This window comes from Geotrypetes seraphini, chromosome 7 (genome assembly GCF_902459505.1).
Source record: "Geotrypetes seraphini chromosome 7, aGeoSer1.1, whole genome shotgun sequence".
In the NCBI taxonomy this organism is placed as follows: Eukaryota; Metazoa; Chordata; class Amphibia; order Gymnophiona; family Dermophiidae; genus Geotrypetes; species Geotrypetes seraphini.
This window is the reverse complement of record NC_047090.1, coordinates 174,357,130-174,377,777: the sequence shown is the minus strand read 5'-3', so window position 1 is coordinate 174,377,777 and position 20,648 is coordinate 174,357,130. Positions and strand designations below refer to the sequence as shown.

The 20,648-nt window shown below is 42.1% G+C and overlaps 1 protein-coding gene across 4 annotated transcripts in view; it reads left to right on the top strand.

Moving 5' to 3' along the window:
- Positions 1-20,648, top strand: part of GOLGA5 (golgin A5) — a 135,994-nt gene that overhangs the window by 102,413 nt on the left and 12,933 nt on the right. For all 4 annotated transcript variants that reach the window (XM_033951238.1, XM_033951237.1, XM_033951236.1 and 1 more), the window contains 4 exons: positions 692-856; positions 12,783-12,911; positions 14,741-14,839; positions 16,352-16,577. In XM_033951238.1, coding sequence (XP_033807129.1) covers positions 692-856; positions 12,783-12,911; positions 14,741-14,839; positions 16,352-16,577 — 619 coding nt within the window. The remainder of the gene's footprint in view (positions 1-691; positions 857-12,782; positions 12,912-14,740; positions 14,840-16,351; positions 16,578-20,648) is intronic.

The window sequence follows — 20,648 nt, the reverse complement described above, 5'->3', positions numbered from 1 at the left end:
GATGCTCTGCATTAGCCGGCACATAGTTTTAATTCGCAAGCCAAAATATTCCTATTGGAATTTTGGTCAAACCTATGTGTGAGTGGTAGCATTTTTTGTATATCATCATTTGTGATTCTCAAGACTCCTGAGGCAGGCCTGTTGGCCGAAGCATGTACATGTCGAGTCATTGAGTCGAGTCATTGAGCCATAGAGTCGTTTGAATGTACCATTGTGACATTGGAGAAATAAAGATCTTCACGTTATCAGATGAGTTGGAGGACACTTTCTTAGTGCACATCATTCTGATCTGGACAATTCCATACTGTTTTGTTGCTTTGTGTGTGTATACATTTCTTTATATAGATAACATAGCTGAGTAGAGGTTTCTTTAACTCCGAATTTTCAAACAAAGAGGAAGTGATGTATTAATATAGGAACTGGAAAGGAAGTGGAAAATGCCTGTCTATTCTAGCTGCAAATGTTCTTTTCGCAGTGCAGCATTTTTATATTAAAATTTTATTTTTTGAGGCTTATATTAATTTATTGCTGCGTTTCCAAATAGATTACCTTTAAAGATGTCATATTTTAAATGACAAGCATATAACCTCAAGCTCAGAGTACATAAACCTTTCAGTCAGTTTATTCCTTTTATAATCCTTCTTACTTTAATAGGCACTTACAAATAAGTAAATTGTTTTGTCCTATTTAGTCCAAAGAGAAGTTGATCAACAGCCTTAAAGAAGGCTCGGGCATCGAGGGACTGGATAGTGTCAACACCATGGAGCTAGAAGAACTAAAACACGAGCGAGACATGCAGAGAGAAGAAATACAGAAACTGATGGGACAGATCCAGCAGCTGAGATCTGAGTTACAGGTAGGGAACTTCACACACATGTCCTCTTGTTTCCAGCAGGCCAAGAGAACCTGATAGAATAAGCTGTGTTAAATATCTGATAGTCAAGCGGTATGCTTGCCAATGGATTCAGAGGCTAGATCAGTGGTTCTCTCAGCCAGTATGTCACCAAAATTTGGCATAACAGGAAGCTTGTGCTTTTCTTAAACATCTGTGCCTACAAGCTGTGGCGATTAGAGCTGTCCAATTCATGATTCGAATCAATTCGCTGATTCAGTTTGGCTGAATCAATTCAAATCAATTTATATTAAATCTGACTCAACCGATTCAGGCAATGCGGGGGAGGGGTAGTTCACCCTGGGTGCAGACCATAAGGGGTGCTCCCGGGGTCGGTGTCGGTGTCCAAACTTCTTCCCCTTCCGATGGCAGCAGCAGCCTTCACCTGACATCTGATCTTTCTCTGCTGGGTCCTGCCTTTGCGAAAACAGAAAGTAGACGGGACCAGCAGAGAGGAAGGCCCGACACTGGCAGAGCAGTGAGTTGTGAAGACTGCTGCCGATGAGGAGAGAGCTATCCATCAGGTGCCTCTTAACTCTTCCTTGCTGCTTGAACGCTCCCCACTCCCACCAAGTACCTCTTGACATGCTTGCCGGCGCAAGCAGCATCTTCCACCTGCTGCTTGCTCTAGCCTCGGCTCTCTGGAAGTGACGTCAGAAGGGAGCCGAGGCCAGTGCGAGCAGCCTGTGGAAGATGCTGCTTGCACAGGTGAAAATTTAAAGAGGTACATGGGGAGGGGGGAGAGGAGAGGAGAAGAGGCACTGGTGCCAGTGCCCCTCCAAGAATACAGCGCCAGGGTGGTCCACCTCTCTGCCCTTCTCCCTCACTACTCTACTAATAACAGAGCATGTAGGGGGATGGAGAAGGAGAGATACCATGGCATGGGGGAGGGAAGGGAAGGAGACAGGTGCCAGACCATAGGGTGGAGGTGGGCTGGGAAAAGGGAAGAGAGAGAGGGTGCTGGTCACATGGGGTGGAGGGGGTGATGGAGGGAAGGGATAGAGACACTGGGCTGGAGTTGGAGGGGAAGGGAGAGAGGGTGCTGGACCCTTGGAGAGGTCCGGGAAGCAGGGGTGGATCAGAGTTGGCCCTAAATTTTGTTCGCGATTTTTCCATATCCACAGGTCGGCTCTGCTCCTAACCCCCGAGAATATGGAGGGAAAAGTGTAATTAAAGCACAATATGACTTGAAGTTCCTAAACTTCTGCACATAACTGGTAATTTTTGGGGAGGGGAGTAGTGCTGAACCTGCAGAGAGGAGAAGAGAGAAGTGAAGGGAACGTACAGAGATGGAGCATGGAGAAAGAAGAAAATGTCAAATGGGCAGGAGACTCTGGCGAGCGAGTTAACAGAAGACAAACAGAAATCAGAGCCTGGGCCAACATGATTTGCACAGTTAGGGCAGAGCTTACAGGAAACTCGCGGGTTATTTTCTACTTCACAGTGTGCACTAAAGAGACTTTGTGTTGCTTCTGTTGAGGTGGCACCAGAATTTGAATACTGTATATATTTGATTTGTATAAAAAATTGCAAGAGGAGATGTCCTAGCTTTATGCACTATATATATATATATATAGTGCATTTTTTTCTTGCTTTTGACAGTTTAGTGTGTTTGCTTACTATTCAATCCTTTATTGATATACTGTATATAGCACATCAGTCCCAGATTTCTCATTAAAACTTCTTTGAGGAAAAAATAAAACATAATAACTTCTATTAGAGGAATCCGATTTAAGCAAGTTCTTGATTCATCTTTTTTCTTTCCCAGGGACTAAGCTTTTGAATGGACTTCTTTTGCATATAGGACAAATTTCTTCTTGAGTTTTTGTCAAACTTTGAATTTTTTGAATTTTTATTTTGCATCAATAAATAAATAAATACAGTCTTGTATTTTAATTTTGTCATAAATTTGTAGTTCCTGGTCTGAATACCAGCTTTAATTATGAATTGTATGTTTTTAAGAACCTGCCTCTAGGGATTGAGTGGCTAATAAATACCATATATACTCAAATAAAAACAGGGCTCCTTTTACGAAGCCGCGTTAGCGGTTTTAGCGCATGCAGCTTTTTAGTGCACACTAAACCCACGCTATGCGGCTAGAACTAACGCCAGCTCAATGCTGGCGTTAGTGTCTAGCGCGGCCAGCAGTTTAACATACACTATTACGTGCATTAAACCGCTAACACGGCTTCATAAAAGGAGCCTAGAGATTTTAAGGCCCAAAAATGGGGGTCTCTGTTTCTATTCGGGTTTACAGCTCTGTGCTCCACCCTGCCTCCAGGACCCATTGCAGACCTCTCCTGGGCCTGTCTTAAGCCCTGGTGGTCCAGTGGTGAGCTAGAACAGGAGCGATGCTGTTAGTAGCCATTTTCAGTAGTGGTTCTGCAAGGGACAGGAGCGTAGGAAGATAGTTTCTGCCCCAGTTCACCACTGGACCACCAGGGCGTAAAAGGTAGACTCTACAAGTCTGGGAGGTGTGGCACTTCAGAGTTTGCTGGGATAGCACGTGGGAGGGATTGCTCACTGCTGAACCACCAGGGCTTAAGTCAGGCCTGGGAGAGAGGGAAGGGGACAGGGGACAGAGCCAGGGAGGGAGGGAAGGGGCTGCAGTTTATAATTGAGTATATATGGTACAATAAATAGAAAAACAGTTTATAAATAAAATACAGTACTCCCCCCGATATTCGCGGGGGTTCCATTCCAGGAACCCCCGTGGATGTTGAAAAACCACGAATACGGTTTTTAACGGGGGAGACAGGAGAGGGCAGCCGGAGAGGCAAGAGAGAGCAGCCGGAGTGCCGGCGAGTGAAGGAAATAACTTGCGGTATGCTCTGACCGTCTCTTCCTGCACTAAAGTCGGGCCTCACCAATCAGGAGATGCGTGTCAAAGCAGCTCCTGATTGGTGAGGCCCGACTTCAGTGCAGGAAGTGGCGGTCGGAGCATACCGTGAGTGATTTCCTTCACTCACTGGTGCTCCGGCTGCCCTCTCCTGCCCGGTCATTTGCAGTCAGAAAATACCATGAATGACTGGGACCGCGGATCCCCAACCGCGAATGACCGGGGGAGCACTGTATTTTATATTCCCTTTCATCATTTTGAACAAGAATGCAATATTTAGGAGTTTTTTATTCATCACCGATTCTTCTGTTGTGAGACCAAAAAAAATATTGAGAACCACTGATTTAGACCAGACTTTCTAAAATCCCAGCTGTGTTAACCGTTGTTACCATATTTGCTGGCAAAGAGTTCCAAAGCTTCCCTATGCATTGAGTGAAAAAAATATTTTCTCCTATTTGTTTTAAAAGTATTACTTTGTAACTTTAAGGCACGTCTTCTAGTCTTAGTATTTTCAGAGCAAACAATCGATTTCATGTTTACCCATTCAGATCCTTCTTCGGCTATCTTTTCTCCAGGCTGAAGCTTTTTCTTAAGGAGCTCTATCCCCTTCTGGATGCCGTTCTTTGTACCTTTTACTGTTTCTGCTGCTTTTTTTCTTTTTCTTTTTTTTTTTTTGATGTGGCGATCAAAATTGAATAATACTTTTGCTGCACGATATTCAGTGCTATTTAACCAACCAGAAATGGCTCCCAGCTGGCTACATTGCATTTGGCAGGCTAACTGCTAATATTCTACGGGAGATAGCTGGCTTTCTCAAGTTTATTAAAATTTTGATTGAACGCAAATCAAGGCTTCTAAGTGTTCTACAATTTATATTACAAAGGGGGAGACAAAACAAACAAATAACCCACTAAACAATACTTGACCAACATAAAACAACAGGAAAGTTAGGTGAACTACAAATCAAAAGTAAAGAATACATAGAAGGTAAACCACAATGGGGAGGCTAGGGAATCAGGATTATTCGAAGTCTGGCTGTATTCGAAGTCTATTTAAGAGTCATATGCATCTTGAAAAAGGTAAGGCTTTAGATTTCCCTTAAATTAGTCTAAATTTTTTTCAGCCTTGATATAAAGAGGTAAGAAATTTTATATTATGGGGAGTTGTAATTGCGAATGAAGTAGCCTGATGTGTGCTAATGATTTTCAAGGATGGTGTATGAAGAAGATACTGAGAGGAGGATCTTAGGACTCATGTAGGTTCATGTGGAATAAGAAGTTTATGGATAAAGGCCGGTTCTTTAGTGTTTTGAGACTTGAAAGAGAGGATTTTGTAGATGATATGGTGCGGAATTGATAGCCAGTGAGCGGATTTTAGTAGGGAAGAGACATGGTCAAATTTTTTTCCTGTTTGTGATAATTTTTATGGCAATATTTTGTATCAATTGTAGGCAGCAGATATCTTTTTGACAAATACCCTTATACAATGCATTACAATAGTCGAGTTTAGATATGATAAGAGAATGAATTAAAATGTTAAGAAATAGAGGGTCCAGCATATTCGCCGGGGATTGAATCATCCTTAATCTAATGAAGCAATTCTTTACTATGGTGCTGATTTGTGGGCGGTAAGTCAGTTTATTATCTATTATTACACCCAAGATTTTAGTGGTAGACACAGAAATAATAGGGGTATCATTTATTGTAATGAGAAATCTAAGCTGTATGTTATCTTTCCATGGAAGGAGGAGACATTTGGATTTTGATATACTGAGTGACAGGATATTTTCGTGGAGCCACTGACAAATTTTATCTAATTTAGAGTTAAGAAGTCTGTCGTCGGAGCTGCTGGCGTCAATAGGATAAATGATCTGGATATCGTCTGCATAAGCATAAGCAGTAAGACCAATAGATTGGCAAAGTGTTAATAGAGGAGCCAGGTTAGTGGCTTAAATTAAGCCAGTTATATCATGACTGCCAATTTTAAGCATTGACTGGCCAAATTTAGTGGCCAAATTGGGCCACACAAAAAGCAGGTCTATCTTTGGTCACTACAGCTTGGCCAGTCGGCACTTAAAATTGACTTAGCCAGCTAAGTTTGATCCGGCCAAAGATAAACTGGATATTCAATTCCAGCAGTCACCAGAAGCAGCGTGGCATTGAATATCTGTGTCAACCTAATAACCAAATTTAGCAATAGTATGTACTGAAACTGGTATGTTGAAAATTGTATCACCAATTAATTAACGCATGTGTAGAATTATGGTGTGCACAGAGCTCCAACATATAGGTTATGTGCAAGGAAAGCCAGTATGTAGCACTTTCAGCGTTCCTGTTAAAGAAACATCCTTTCGCTACATTGTAATCCTTTTAACAAGCTACAGCTTAAAAAAGTAGAAATAATGTTGCACTTATCTGTAGTTGACAGTTGTGCTGCCCCGATTCAGGAAAAAATATTTTGATTCGATTTTTTTCCCCAAACATCCTGGTGGATTTATTTTATAGCCTCTTCACCCCTTTTACTCTCTCCTACCCACACTGGAATTGTGGTATAAACAAAAAAGACTTTTCTTCTCTCTATTAAATCCTAGCTCACATTCGTGGTCTAACACCAGCTCTGGCAGGATACACATTTCAAATCTGACATATTGTAATCTCAAAACAGAAAGTAAAATTATTTTTTCTACCTTTTGTTGTCTGGTCATTATTCAAATCATGTTGATCCCACGCTCTGGTTGTCTTCTGATAAAGCGCTTACCAGGGTCTCCTTCTTTCTCCGTGCTAACCATCCATCTTCCATCTCTGTCCTCCTCTTTGTTTTCCTTCCCTCCCCTGGAGGTTTGGCATCTTTCCTTTTTTTGTCTCCATCCCCACAGCTGCAGCAATGGACCCCACCATCCCCATATCCACCATCTCCTTTTCTTTACTACCCAATCTTTACTACCCTTTCATCCTGCATCTCTCCCAACTTCCCCACCACCCCAGGGTTCAACATCTCTCCCATTCTCTTCCCAACTAGCCTCCTATCCAGTATCTCTACCCCCCTCTACACCATCCCTTGTGTCCAATTTCTCTCCCTTTCTGTTCCTTCTTTCCCTAAATCCCATTGTCCACCATCTCTCTCCTTCTGCTTTTAGATCCATTGTTTTTTCCATCCCTCCCCCCATCTCCCCTCTCCATGATCTCCCCCAAGTCTATCTTCCCTCTCCATAATCTCTCCCAAGTCCATCCCCCCTTCACCATCCATCTTCCCCCCTCCACCCTAGTGAAGAAACAGGATGAGAGCTATCTAGTTATCCATTTCCAGGGTGGATCCTTCAGACCAATCTAGGATTTCTGGCAGCCTCATGCAGTTTTGATTTTTACTTTATCAAAACCTCAAAGGGTGGTGAGGATGGTTCACCTGAAGACTCCCAACCCCGAGGACCTCAAGCCTTTTGCTTAGAACTGACTGGAACTGGAGGGAGGAGCAGCTCCTGCATGTTGTAGCCAACAGGAAGAGAGACGAGAGCGAAGCACACTGAAAAGCAGCATCGGCAGCCTAGATGGCCTCTGTTTTACTGGCACCGAATTGGTGCTGTGTCTGGGCTGCGAGAAAACTTGCGGCTGCAGGTCAGAACCAAGGGGAGGGAGAGTCACATTCGCTTTCTGCATCTGGGATCGCACGCACAGGGAGAACAGTCAGCGCTTTCTCTTGCTAGCATGCATTAAGGATGGGATCTTTCATTATTACTATCTTTTTTTTAACTTACTACTACTTTTTAGTGCTCCCTTTGCCGAAATCCTTACTACTACTTTTTAGTGCTCCCTTTGCCGAAGTCCTTGCTTCTACTTTTTAGTGCTCCCTTTGCCGAAATCCTTGCTTCTGATGTAACTTCCGGTTTCACAAAACTGGAAGTTACATAAGATGGACGGACTTTGGCGGCAGAGGGAAAGCTCCTCTAGCAAGGGGGCCAACTTGAATCGGTAAGTTCGGTTTTTTGTAAAACGAATCTATTCACCCAAAGTGAATCGGTGAATCGATTCGAATCGCAAATCGGGCAGCACCAGTTGACAGGCTTGTGATCTGCTGGCAGTGACACTTCTTATTCAGTAATGAATTATTCAACTGCTGTTGCATAGCCTATAACGTGATTCCCACCGTGCATTTATGAATCGTGTCCTAATCAATGTGCAAAAAACTGTTAGCCCAAAAGTCCAAAAACTAATTGAACAATGTCATCCTCATATAAGAGCTTCATAGGTGGTTAACATAGTTCAAATGTGAATTTTCGTCATCTCCTGCCGAGTTTCCCCATTGCTTCATTGGGAGGAGAGTAAAGAATCTTTGACGAGGAGATATCTTCATACTGCACAAAGCACAATACAATTCAAACAAACGCTACTTGTAGGGTCTAATTTAAACCTAAAACTCAATATCTTTTTAAATCAAAAATTACAATGAATATTTAAGTTTTAGAAACTTGGAAATACATTTGGTTATTAGGTTGAAATTTTTATAGTCTGCCTTAGGTGTTTGAAGTTTGCAGTAGTGCAAACATATTTGTTAGGTCCCTGGGATAAGTATTGAATATCTGTGGTCAGCACTGACCCATGAGAGTTAGTCAGCTTCTCTCCCGTGGTCTCAGTATTGGCTCCAAAATATTTTTTAAGGGGGGGGGGAAATGCTTAGAAAATTGGTACTCCCCCCTCCAAGTATGCAAGAATGGAAGCCAAAGGAGACCCTGAGTGGGGAATGGGAACAGAACTTAAGGGGATTGTGATGGAAGTGCTATTTGCAAGACTGTTCAGCTGAGGGAACTGTTAATCCGTTTGTAAGAAGATGAGGAAAGTGTCCAGAGGCCAATTAGTGAGGGTGTGACTTTCAACGGTTGTGACACATCAGCAGAGAGTGCCTGCGGTGGCTGGATTTATTTTTTATTTCAGTATGAAGGGTAAGAGTATGTGTGTCTTTGAGTGTGTAGCTTTTCTGCAGCATCCTAAACTAAGAGTCAGATCCAAAACCTAGGAGCCAGCTGTTGCAACCTCTCTCGCTTCTGCTTCCTCATCCTTCCATTACTGTTCGCACTGAATTGTTTTTCTTGGTAGACATGGGGGGAGGGGGAAACTCCAGGCCAGATCAGCAGTAGCCAGCAATCTCCCTTCCCAAAGCATGCTGTGTAATGCCAAGTTCGTTAGATAGTCAACACTTCACAGCATACAAAGAGACATACATAAGGTAATGCTTATTATACTAATTTAATCATTACATAAATTGCATTGCAGTGATATACAAAACACAAATGATTTAGAGCAGGTGTAGGCAATTCCGGTCCTCGAGAGCCGGAGCCAGGTCAGATTTTCAGGATATCCACAATGCTGGAGCCAGGTCAGGTTTTCAGGATATCCACAATGAATATGTATGAGATGGATTTGCATGCGCTGCCTCCTTGAGATGCAAATCTATCTCGTGCATATTTATTGTGGATATCCTGAAAACCTGACCTGGCTCTGGCTCTCGAGGACTGGAATTGCCTACCCCTGATTTAGAATAACTTCACCATGATCGTAGCAACACCGCCCCTCACAGCCGGGAAATCCCCCCTTTTCAGGCAACCAATGGACCAGGTCAATCATGGGACTCTCCCTTTTCTGCACGCAGATGGATTCTGAGAACAGTCCTGCACTTGCTCTTTTTATACTGTCTTCACATTACTTGCTATGTGACTGACTATCATGCCTCATTCTGTGCTTCGGCAGCAAACAGCAGGCTTGGACATTCATTAAGCCAAGATAAGATTCCAGCCTACACTCTAAACCAGGGGTGTCAAAGTCCCTCCTCGAGGGCCGCAATCCAGTCGGGTTTTCAGGATTTCCCCAATGAATATACATGAGAGCTATTAGCATACAATGAAAGCAGTGCATACAGATAGATCTCATGCATATTCATTGGGGAAATCCTGAAAACCCGACTGGATTGCGGCCCTCAAGGAGGGACTTTGACACCCCTGCTCTAAACCAAGATAAGATTCCAGCCTCTATCCTCCGTAATGAAGTATCCTGTTTGTCACGTATACCAAATTCCACAAGTCAGCTTCTGGAGAATTAGCTGCACATGCTGTCAGCTTCCTTGTTGGTGGTGGTTGAAGCTAAGAGGCAATTGCCTCTTTGTTTCACACATCACCTTGGCCTTGGTCCCCATCTCTCTCTCTCTCTCTTTGTCTCTCCTCACCTGGCTGGCTTCAGAAGAAACATCAGTTTTCCTGTTGTTGTTTGGCTCTTGAGCCACCCAGTTCAGGAAGTTCGGGTTGGTCGTAAGGTTTCAAGTCTTAGGGATTTGGAAATACTTTTAGGGGGAAATTTTATAAAGCCCTTTCTGTTTGTGAAGCTTATTTAATATACAGAAAAGGGTTGAATAAAGGTTGTGCCTAGTGTTGTGTGATCTGTGTATAGGGATTTGCAAGGACATAGTTTGGGTGGAGTGCAGACGCCAGATTTGCTTAATGGTTATTCGTGTTACCAACACATTACGCCTGTTATGTATACACAAGCCTTATACAGGAATTTGCTCACTACTTATTAGCACTATTGAAAGTATATGTATCTAATCGTGTATTAAGAACCGCAAGGTAATGGCGGAATAGAAATCTCTAATGTAATGTAATGTAATATTTGGTCATTTGAACATTCCAGCATTAAGAAACATCCACTTTTAGGAAACATGCAAAAGTACATTTTCTATCACAAGCTCAGTGATGTGAAATCAACTGCCATTGAATATAAGAACATCTGGCACCGAATAATTCACAAAACTATTGGAAAGTCATTTGTTAGAACATATGGAAATATTCAGCAAGTATGGTCTGAACAGTAAATTTGAAGAAACAGCTTAAAACATTTATTAAATTATTTGATATTTATACAATATATAAGACGTTTTGTTAGTGATATGATTTATTTTATTTTTCTTTAAATTTTATTACTGTATATATTTTATATATTCGGTATGCAAATTTGTAAACCACTTATATACTGTCTATATCTAAGTCAATAAACTGTAGCCATGTGCATACTTTGTTTACACCAGAGTTTCTCAACATATGGTATAAATACCCTTAGGGGTACATGAGCCACTTGTTGGGGGTATGCGGCACTGCACGGCTCTCGAAACAGACATTGCCACTGCTGCTGGGGATCCCATGCCCTTCTTCCTGCATTCCTCCCTCCACCAAAGCTGACCCAGAAGACTTCCCTCTGATGTCAAAGCTGACGTCAGAGGGAAGCCTTCCGGTTCAGCAGAGGATCCTAGTTATCTCCTTCAGGGCTGTCTAGCACAGGGACGTGAGCAGCAGCTCTTGCACGCTACATGTGGCTGACCCGGAAGCATTCTCTCTGACATCAGAGCTGACATCAGAGAGAAGGCTTGTTTTTCTTGGTGGACATGAGCCGCTGTTGGTGTAAGAGCCGCTGTTCACGTCCCTGTGCGGCTGAAGGCAGGAAGGAGCAGCCCATCTGGATGGCCCTAAAGGGAGTGAGTGCTGTCCTGGAACGAGCAAGTAACAGAAAGAGGGGATGTATTCGTGAAGGAGGGGGAAGGAGCATGCTGGGACATGGAAGGGGCATGAATTTGGGAAAAAGACTGGAAGTTAGGGAGGGGGGCATGAACTTTGGACACAGAAGGAAGGAGGGGCATGAATATGAGACAGAAGGGAAGGACGAAGGGGACACTAACTTGGGTTATGTTGGTTGGGGAAGGGAATGAGGTCCAAAGGAGAGGAAGTGTGCAGGAGGCAGATAGAAAGAAATATTAGATGCACAGCCAGCAGGAAGTGCAACCAGAGACTCATGAAATCACCAGACAACAAAGATAGGAAAAATGATTTTATTTTCAATTTAATGATCAAAATGTGTCAGTTTTGAGAATTTATATCTGCTGTCTATACTTTACACTATATTTCTCTATTTTTCTATAGTTGTTACTGAGGTGACATTGCATATTTTAAAGTCATCTGCCTTGACCTAATATAAATGATAATTAACATTTTCTCTGTATACAGTGTGCTTTGTGTGTGTGTGGGGGCTATTTCGTGGTTACCATTATGTATTAATAAGATTATATTGTGTGTATATGAAAAATTAATGGAAGAAATTGCATTACAATTAGTATTATGATGGGGGTGGGGTCTGGAGGGAGCTTGGGCAGGGTACTTGGTTGATATTTGTTAGACTTAGGGGGGTACTTGGCTTGAAGTTGAGAAACACTGGTTTACACCATCTTAAGAGTAGGTGTTTGTACATTATTGGGACTGGAGCTGGGAGCTGCTTTTAAAAAGGTACAGAGAGGAGGGTATTGTACCTTAATATTGATGACCAAACCTGTTGCCTTGTACTTTCTTTGGTTAGTATGTTGTGAGACGTCACTACTAAGCAAACAAGACCCTTAACCGACCCTTCAGATAATCTCAGGGCCCCTTACCCGACTCTTCTCCTTCACGATAGCTCCTATCTCCCCCTGCTTCTCCTACCCACTTCCTTCCTCATCCACCAAGTCTGACCAAATCCGTTGTAAATCTGATAAATTTGTTGTAATTCTGCCCTCTTCATCTACGAAGTTGGCTAAATTTGTTGTAAATTTCCCTTTTTCATCTGCCAAGTTTGGCGACAGTTGTTGTAAATCCGATAAATTTGTTGTAAATCTACAAGTCTATGCGGATCCTAATCTAATTTATTGTAAACCGCCTAGAACTCGCTGGGTATGGCGGTATATAAGAATAAAATTATTATTATTATTACTACTTGTTGCACTAAAATTGGACAGGGGGATGGTGATGTATTATTCTGTTCCTTTCTTGTTGTACTGCTGTGAAGTCATCAATAAAAACACTTGAAAACTAAAAAAGGTTTCTTCAAATCATAGGCTTGAAAGAGGTACCTTTTGTAGACTTCTCACGTAAGCGTCCTGTTACAGAATAACTCCCTTAATAACTTTGTTTTCTGTAACCCAGGATGCCCACCTTGGCTGTAAGTGACATAGATGTTTAACTGGTTTCCCCCCCCCCCATGCTATCCTAAGGATCTAGAAATGCAGCAAATGAGTGAAGCTGAATCAGCGAGGGAACAGCTTCAGGAAGTCCAAGAGCAAGTAGCGGAGAAGAACCGAGCTAAGCAAGAACTGGAGGCTGAATTGGAACGGTTGAAACAAGTAAGTTTGAAGCTGTTGGGGGAGAGCAGTTTTAAAGAGAAATATTCAGTGTTGGGTTTGGCTTGACCTGGCATGGCACAGTGCCAGTTCATCTCCTTCCTCTCCCCCCCTCCTCTCTTAGAAAAATATGTTTTTTAAAAAATACTGCTTGTCAACAGGGTGAATGAGAAACACAGATCTAGCAACGTGTGTGGTGGGGTGCTGAAATCCTTGCCAAAATTTAAATAAACAATTTTTCCAGCCTGTATGTCTAATTTGATTTTTTCCCTCTATCTCTGCTTCTTAGCCACATTTAATTGTTGTTTACCTACTGTATGTTTATACCATTTCCTAATGTTTCGTAAGACCCTTGGCCGACTTATAAGCAGTTCTTAAAAATAAAATTACTGCCATCTAGTGAGCAAATGGGGAGATGCATGGCAGCTTTGAAAAGAGACATTTCCTTGATGATCTCTCCTGAATATCACACGCTATATTATTCTGCATTGATAAAGACATTATTATACATGCTGTGGCAGCTTTCAACTTGCCTATAACTAAAATGAAAGCGAAAATGAGTCGGTTGATGTGTGTCATTTTACCTAAAGTTTGTGAAACAGGTAAAATTTGATCATGTAAGCACATAAGCTGCAGTGCTCCTTAATCATTACAAAAGTTAGATCAGCAGCAAAAGGGAGAGAGGAATGATAACCCATCCTCAGCCTGCTTCATAAAAATGAAGATGTGTGAACTTCCATTCTCCAAATTGCCAGCTCTGTTTAAAAAGTGCCAGTGTCTTCCACTTGTACCATCTTGGCATCACCAGACCATCATCATGCTGGTCTCTGTTTCTATAGGCCACTAACTTAGGGGTCCTTTTACTAAGACCCGCTAACTGATTTAGCGCGCGCTAAATGGTAAGGCGCCCATTCTATTCTGTAGGTGCCTTGGCGTTTAGCGCGCCGTAGTAAAAGGATCCCATAGTCTCTGACTAGTGCATTTACAAACATACACTTATATTCTGCAATTTACCAAATGGCTTGATGTGGATTACAAAAGAGAATATTAGCCATTTTGAGGAATTAACAAATAAAAATGTAAAATCAGTAAAAAGAATTAAATAAGGTTTTTTTTCAGCATTTTGCAGGGTGACGGGACAAAAGCGCGTGAGACAAACGCGCGCTGACAAACGAGCACCGACAATTCAGCGCAAGACTTCAGCACGCCACAGGAAAACCTTCTTTTTAAAGGCTCCGACAGGGGGTGTGGGAGGAAACCCCCCTCTACTTAATAGGGATCGCGCTGCCGTGTTGGGGGTGGGGGTTTAGTAACCCTAAAATAGGGAAAAAGTTAAGTTTCCAGTATAATGTGGGGTTACAACCCCCCAACCCTCCCCCAATGCCAGCGCGATCCCTATTAAGTAAAGTTAGGAGTTCCCCACCAACACCCCCTGTCAGAGCCCTTTAAAAGAAGGTTTTCCTGCGGCGCGCTGAAGTCTTGCGCTGAATTGTCGGCGCGCATTTGTCTCGCGCGCTTAAGACTATGAACCATTTTGCAGAAGAATAATTTTTCTTCTAAAGATAGCATTTCTAAAGATGGTAAATTCCACAATAAATCCGCCTGAGAGACAGATGATTCCATTTTTGACACTATAATCTTTACATCAGGGAAATGCAACATCGGTTGGATTTTTTTTTTTTTTTTTTTCTTTCAAGATCTATTCTATAAAGATAGATATTCTATCAGGTCAAAACAGCTTGTTTTGAAAATTCCAATGTTTTTCTGTTTATATTCAAGAGCAAAGTAGATTATATATTTTCTGGTGATTTGTTGCTGGTCATTTTTTACAGGAATTGCAGTACGCAGAAGAAGACCTCTATCGGATAAAGAACAGCATGCAGAGCAGGATAAAAGACCGGGAAGAGGAGATTCAGAAGCTCAGGAACCAGGTGCATTCAAAGGCTCTACATTCAAGTTTATTTCCCTTGCTCAGAACCCACTTGGTTTTTAAATAATAGGCAGTATAGAGGGTTCATTAAACACCTGTTAATGGACATTTATCTTTCAAATGATCTAAAAATATTTAAAAGTTCATAGAGAATGACACGGTGACAGAATTGTCCTTTCCCCACGGATAACCGTGGGAAACCATCCCGTGTCATTCTTTAATGTCTATCTGAACCTCAGTCCTTCTACACCAGAATTCTTCAGTGCAAGGCTTGAGGGTCAGTGTCTGGGTCCATTCATACTCCGATTCTTCCCTCTCTCCTTTAAAGAATGACATGCCATGTACTGTCATTCACTGTCCTTGCCGGCACTTCCACACCTTGCCAGACATTCCATGCTATACCACACCTAGCATATATTTTCATTCACAGGTATGTATTGTCTTGCCATGCCGTTCACTATCACATTCCTGCCATGCTCCTGTATGTACTGTATGCCATACCACGTACTGACATGCATCCTAATGCACCGCCATGCTTTGTTATGTACTGCCTTACCACGCTTCGTATTGTCAGGCACTATAATGTACTGTCAAGCTCTATTACCGCAATGTCATGCCAAACTCTTAACAACACCACCCCATGCTGTATGAGGGCTTGTCCTTTTTGACTACTATGATTCCCAGTTGACATTTGCAGAGTATAAGAAACAATATGGTATGGTATAGTACTATCAAGCTCCCCTATCATATCATGACCTAAAATGTACTGTCGTGTTCTACATTACTATACCCTATTCTACTTTATTATGTATGGAAACTTGTAACCCATTCTGAGTTCTTTTGGAAGGACAGGATATAAGTCCAAATAAATAAATAAACATGGGGATGGTTTCCTGTGGTTATCAAAAACAACTGCAGACTATGTACAAGATGCAGGCACTGTTTATTTCAAACTTTAATAGTATATACAACCTTATTACCAAACCAGGAACCCGACACGGTCCGTGTTTCGGACAACACGCCTTCTTCAGGGGTCCGTGGTAGATAAGGTGTTATGACAAACAGCGTTAAAAGGAACAAACGAGTGCCCAAAGAAAAGTAGTGCTGGGTTATAAAAAACGTTTCTCAGATTGAAAATTTTTTTCATCCTATTAGTTTTAAAAGTATTTCCCTGTAACTTTGAGTGTAATTTTTGATAAGAGTAAAAAATCAATCCACTTATACCCATACTACACTACACAGGATTTTGTACCAGATTCTACTGTTCTGTATTGCTCACGTTTTGTAAGATTTTTCTAGCTTTTTTTTTTGTAAGATTTCTCTAGCTTTTTTTGTAAGATTTCTCTGGATTTTTTCATCTGACTCAAGATTTGCAAATGGTTTTCAGTAGAAAATAATTTCCATTCTGTTTTATTTCAAGATGGAAGCCTAAGAATTAATGATTTATTTCACTACATGCTGTACTTTGTCTACATCTCATGTATTTAATTTAAAACATATATTTTTTATATAGCTTACAAACAAGGCTTTGAGCAGCAGCAGTCAGGCTGAACTGGAAAATCGACTACATCAACTGACAGAGACACTCATTCAAAAGCAAACCATGCTGGAGAGTCTCGGCACCGAGAAGAATTCCCTCATTTATCAGCTGGAGCGTCTGGAGCAGCAGCTGAAGAGTGTCCAAGGTGGCAGTGTCAATGGATGTGCTATCAATATGACTGGAGTAGAGAGTAGTGAAGGTAAAGAGTACAGGGAAGCGCTGTCCCTTAAGCATGGAAAGTGTAACCATACAAAATTGTTTGTTAAAATTTGGTATCCTGCAATTTACAGCAGATCAATGTGGCTTACAAAACATGAGAAAATTAGTTAAAACAAGAAAAGAATGCCATTAACCCCCACTTGGAACATGACAAGAATATAAGGTATATACTAGTGCTGCCCGATTCGAATTGGTTCACCAATTCACTTCGGGTGAATCGATTCGAATCGATTCAAAACAAAAAAATCGGCTTCCCAATTCGGCTGACTTCCCCCCTCACCCCCTAAAGCAGGAGTGGCAGCGCTGCTCTTGCTGGCCGGCTGCTGCCACACCTGCTTTAGAAGGCAAGGGGGGGGGAGCCTCAGCCGGTTAGTGCTGCTGTCCGGTCCTCCCCCCCCCCCCCGTGGTGTCCGGCTTCCTCCACCCCCCGCATCTCGCTTCCCCTCTCCCCCCCCCGGCATCTCACCTCTCAGGAGCAAGAACCAAGGACATCGTGGACAAAATTGGAAAAATCCTGGAAGGAGCGGAGATGGAAGAGACCACAGTAATGATCCACATCGGGACGAATAATGTCAGCAGGAGAGACTACAGAAGAAGCACGCTGATAAAACAGTTCAAGATTCTGGGAAGGAAGTTGAAGATGAGGACCCAGAAGATAGCATTATCCCAGGACAAGCAGGCAGGTATTCTCACTAGTGGGTGACGTCATCCAACGGAGCCCCGATGTGGACGTCACACAAGCATATTTGCTTGTAGAAACTTTCAGAAGTTTCGAGTTGCCCACACCGTGCATGAGCGATTGCCTTCCCGCCCGATGCACCGGGCGTGTCTCCTCAGTTCTTACTTTTCCGCGGAGCCGAGAAGTCCGTCTTTGACTCTCTGCGCGAAGTTCCTTCACTTGTGCCTTCTAGATCCGCAGTTTTGGGTTAATTTTACTCATAATCGTTGATTTTCATCGTGTTTTGTTGTTTTCAAAAAAAAAAAAAAAATTTCTTCCGTTGGCAAAGGGGATGAAGAGGCTATAAAATAAACCCACCAGGATATTAAAAAAAAAAAAAAATACCCAATTGGGCAGAAAAGTTGAATCGAATTGAAAATCCAATTCAATAGGCTGAATTGAATCGAAATTTTTTTCCTGAATCGGGCAGCGCTAGTATATACATAAAACAGGATGAACACAGGAAAAACTCTCAAATGTAAATTATATAATAATCTAATATAATAAAGCCCTAAGCGCGCATGCGTACTCCCACCTGCGTGCTCCTGTTTTCCGTGTGCTGTAGGGCACCGCAGGTAGGAGTGCGCATGCGTGAGAATCTCCCGAGGCGAATGTCGGCCGCTGCAGGCCGCCGTGGCGGCTGTTGGCCGCTGCAGGCCGTGGCGGAAGATGGCTTCACCTGTCTGATTTATGTCATGAATAGCTTAGCAGCGGCACTTTATGTCTGGCAAAGAGGCAAAATGAAGCTCATTAGTTGGTGTGCTTTGCATCTTGGATATTTTGACTCACGCCATCCCCTAAATAAAGGGAGGGCATTTGATCTTCGTTTGATGGCTTAATAATCCTTGAAGTTGCAGAGGTAACTTAATCAGTTTCAGGGGAAAATGAAGGGGCTGGAGGCATGTGCGCTGCTTGATTATGTGAGGGAAGAGAATCTACTCTTCCCTTCCAACATGTTTTAGGGCCATGAGGAGCAGTTTTAGGAAGTGTGTGGAAGTGCACCTGGGCCTTGGATAAAGGAAGAATCAGAAAGCAATGTTGGTAGAGGGTGTGAAAGTGGGAAATGGAGAGATGGAAATGGTAGGACCACTGCTGCTTTGGGGCACTGAGGAAGGAAAGGTTGGTACGTCAGGATTGCTGCTGCTGCCTCGGGTAAGTAAGGAGGGCCAAAAGGGTACAAAGGAAATGGTGAAAGGTGAGGTGGTGGGACTGGGATCAGTGGGAGGCAGGGTCCGGGCAGGGTCAGGGTATAGGTGGGGCTATTCTAGCACCCATTACTGTAACGAATGTAACGGGCTAAAACACTAGTAATAAATAATAAAAGATAATGGGAAAGTTCATAAATCGTAGCTCATGCATTGTAACATCATTACCAAAGCTCATATATTGTAACACCATTATAGGAGATCATAAATTAGAACTCATATAACACCATTCCTGAAGCTCAGGTACCGTTATAAAAGCTTATGTGGAGCTCTGAATTGACTACTCCCAATCGTTAGTAGCGGTATAGAAGCTTTCAATAAACAATAAATGGGTCTCTGCCAGAGCCTCTAATGTAACTTAAATATAAATTATCAATAGGAAAGACCTAATCTAAATAGTGAAGAGAGAAAAAACAACCCAAAATCTTTTTGTTGTTTCCTGAAGGCAGTCTTCTCATGTCCACTGACGATCTAAAAATTACATCAAATTAAATGCCAAATTAAAAAGAAAAAAAAAAATAGACTTAGGGCTCCTTTTACAAAGGTGTGCTAGCGGTTTTAGCGCATGCTAGCCGAAAATCTACCGCCCGCTCAAAAGGAGGCGGTAACGGCTATCATGCAATGTAATTTAGCGTGCGCTATTCCGGGCGGTAAGGCCCTAGTTCGCCTTTGTAAAAGGAGCCCTTAAATTTTGGAAATGAAAGTTCACTTTGAATAACTTGTGGAAGGTCGTTCTATAAAAGAAAAAGAAAAAAGCTGAATTACAAGTTGATTCGTATAATGGGCCATTTTTGAAGAAGTACCAGTCTCTGAGAGTCAACTGACCGTAATATACGTGTTGGGATACATGGAATGGTTACAGCAGCCAAGTATGATGGAGCTGTATAATATAGAGCTTTAAAAGTCAAACAATTTTAAATTTAGATCTATAATGTATAGGCAACCAGTGTAAACTTATCAACAAAGGAGATATTCTTGAGCCTTGAATAGAAGCCTAGCTGCTGAGTTTTGTAATGTCTGTAACCCACATAAAAGCGCTGCATTGATTCCACAACAAATTGAATTACAATAATCTAACCTTGGTATTACAAAGGCATGAATTAATGATTGAATGGAGTCAAAATCTAAGGTCTTACCGACTGAACAACCTGGCCTATCTGCTGTTCAAAGGAGAGTGGAGGAGTAGCTTAGTGGTGAGAGTACCGAGCTTGACATCAAGGGCGCCTGGCTCGAGCCCCACTGCTGCTCCTTGTAATCTTGGGCAAGTCGCCTACCCCTCCATTGCCTCAGGTACAAAATTGGACAGGGAAAAAAATGAGTGTACTTGAATGCAACTCGCCTTGAGTTATTACTGAAAAAGGTGTGAGCAAAATTTAGATGATAAATAAATGCACACTTGTGTTAAATGTACCAGACTTAGCTAGCTGAGTCTGTATTTCTTAATACTTTGCAATATGAAATGCGTAAAAAACGGAGTACAGATATCCCTGATCAGGAGACGCGAAACGGGCACAAAAGCAGGAAGGTAACCATGAGAGTGCCCTGCAGTCTTTCTGCTTCTTTTCATCCTAGAGCAGCTCCTACCCTCAGGCAGAACAGCTTGTTTGCTTGGAGGTTACTCTAAATTCAGATCTCCTGTAAGAGCAACTTTAATTTTAAAGCCACCCATACAACCCAGTTAAGCAACTTACTGCATTTTACAAATATATTGCATAATGCTGTTTCCATCTTTGGATGGAAATAGAACAAATCAGACTATTTGTGTAATGGTTTGATGGCTTATTTATTACTCTTTCCTCCATTGGGTAACTTATTCCTTTATACTTCAACAGCTTACCTGAGTTTTGCTTATTTCTGTTTTTATTGTTATGACCTGAGAAGCCAGCTCCTTGTTTCATTCTTGGACCTGCTTTTAACTTCCGTGTCTTCAAATTCTGCCTCTAAATGGAGAGACCCAAGGTTAAGAGAATTGGGTTCATTTCAACTTTTTCGCAAAAACTTAAAAACATGGTTATTCTCTAAATTGTAAACTTACGCCTTTTTCTTTATGTAATTGATGTAAACCGAGTTGAGCTTTATTATATGAAGATGACCCGGTCTATAAATCTTAAGCTTTAGTTTAGTTTAA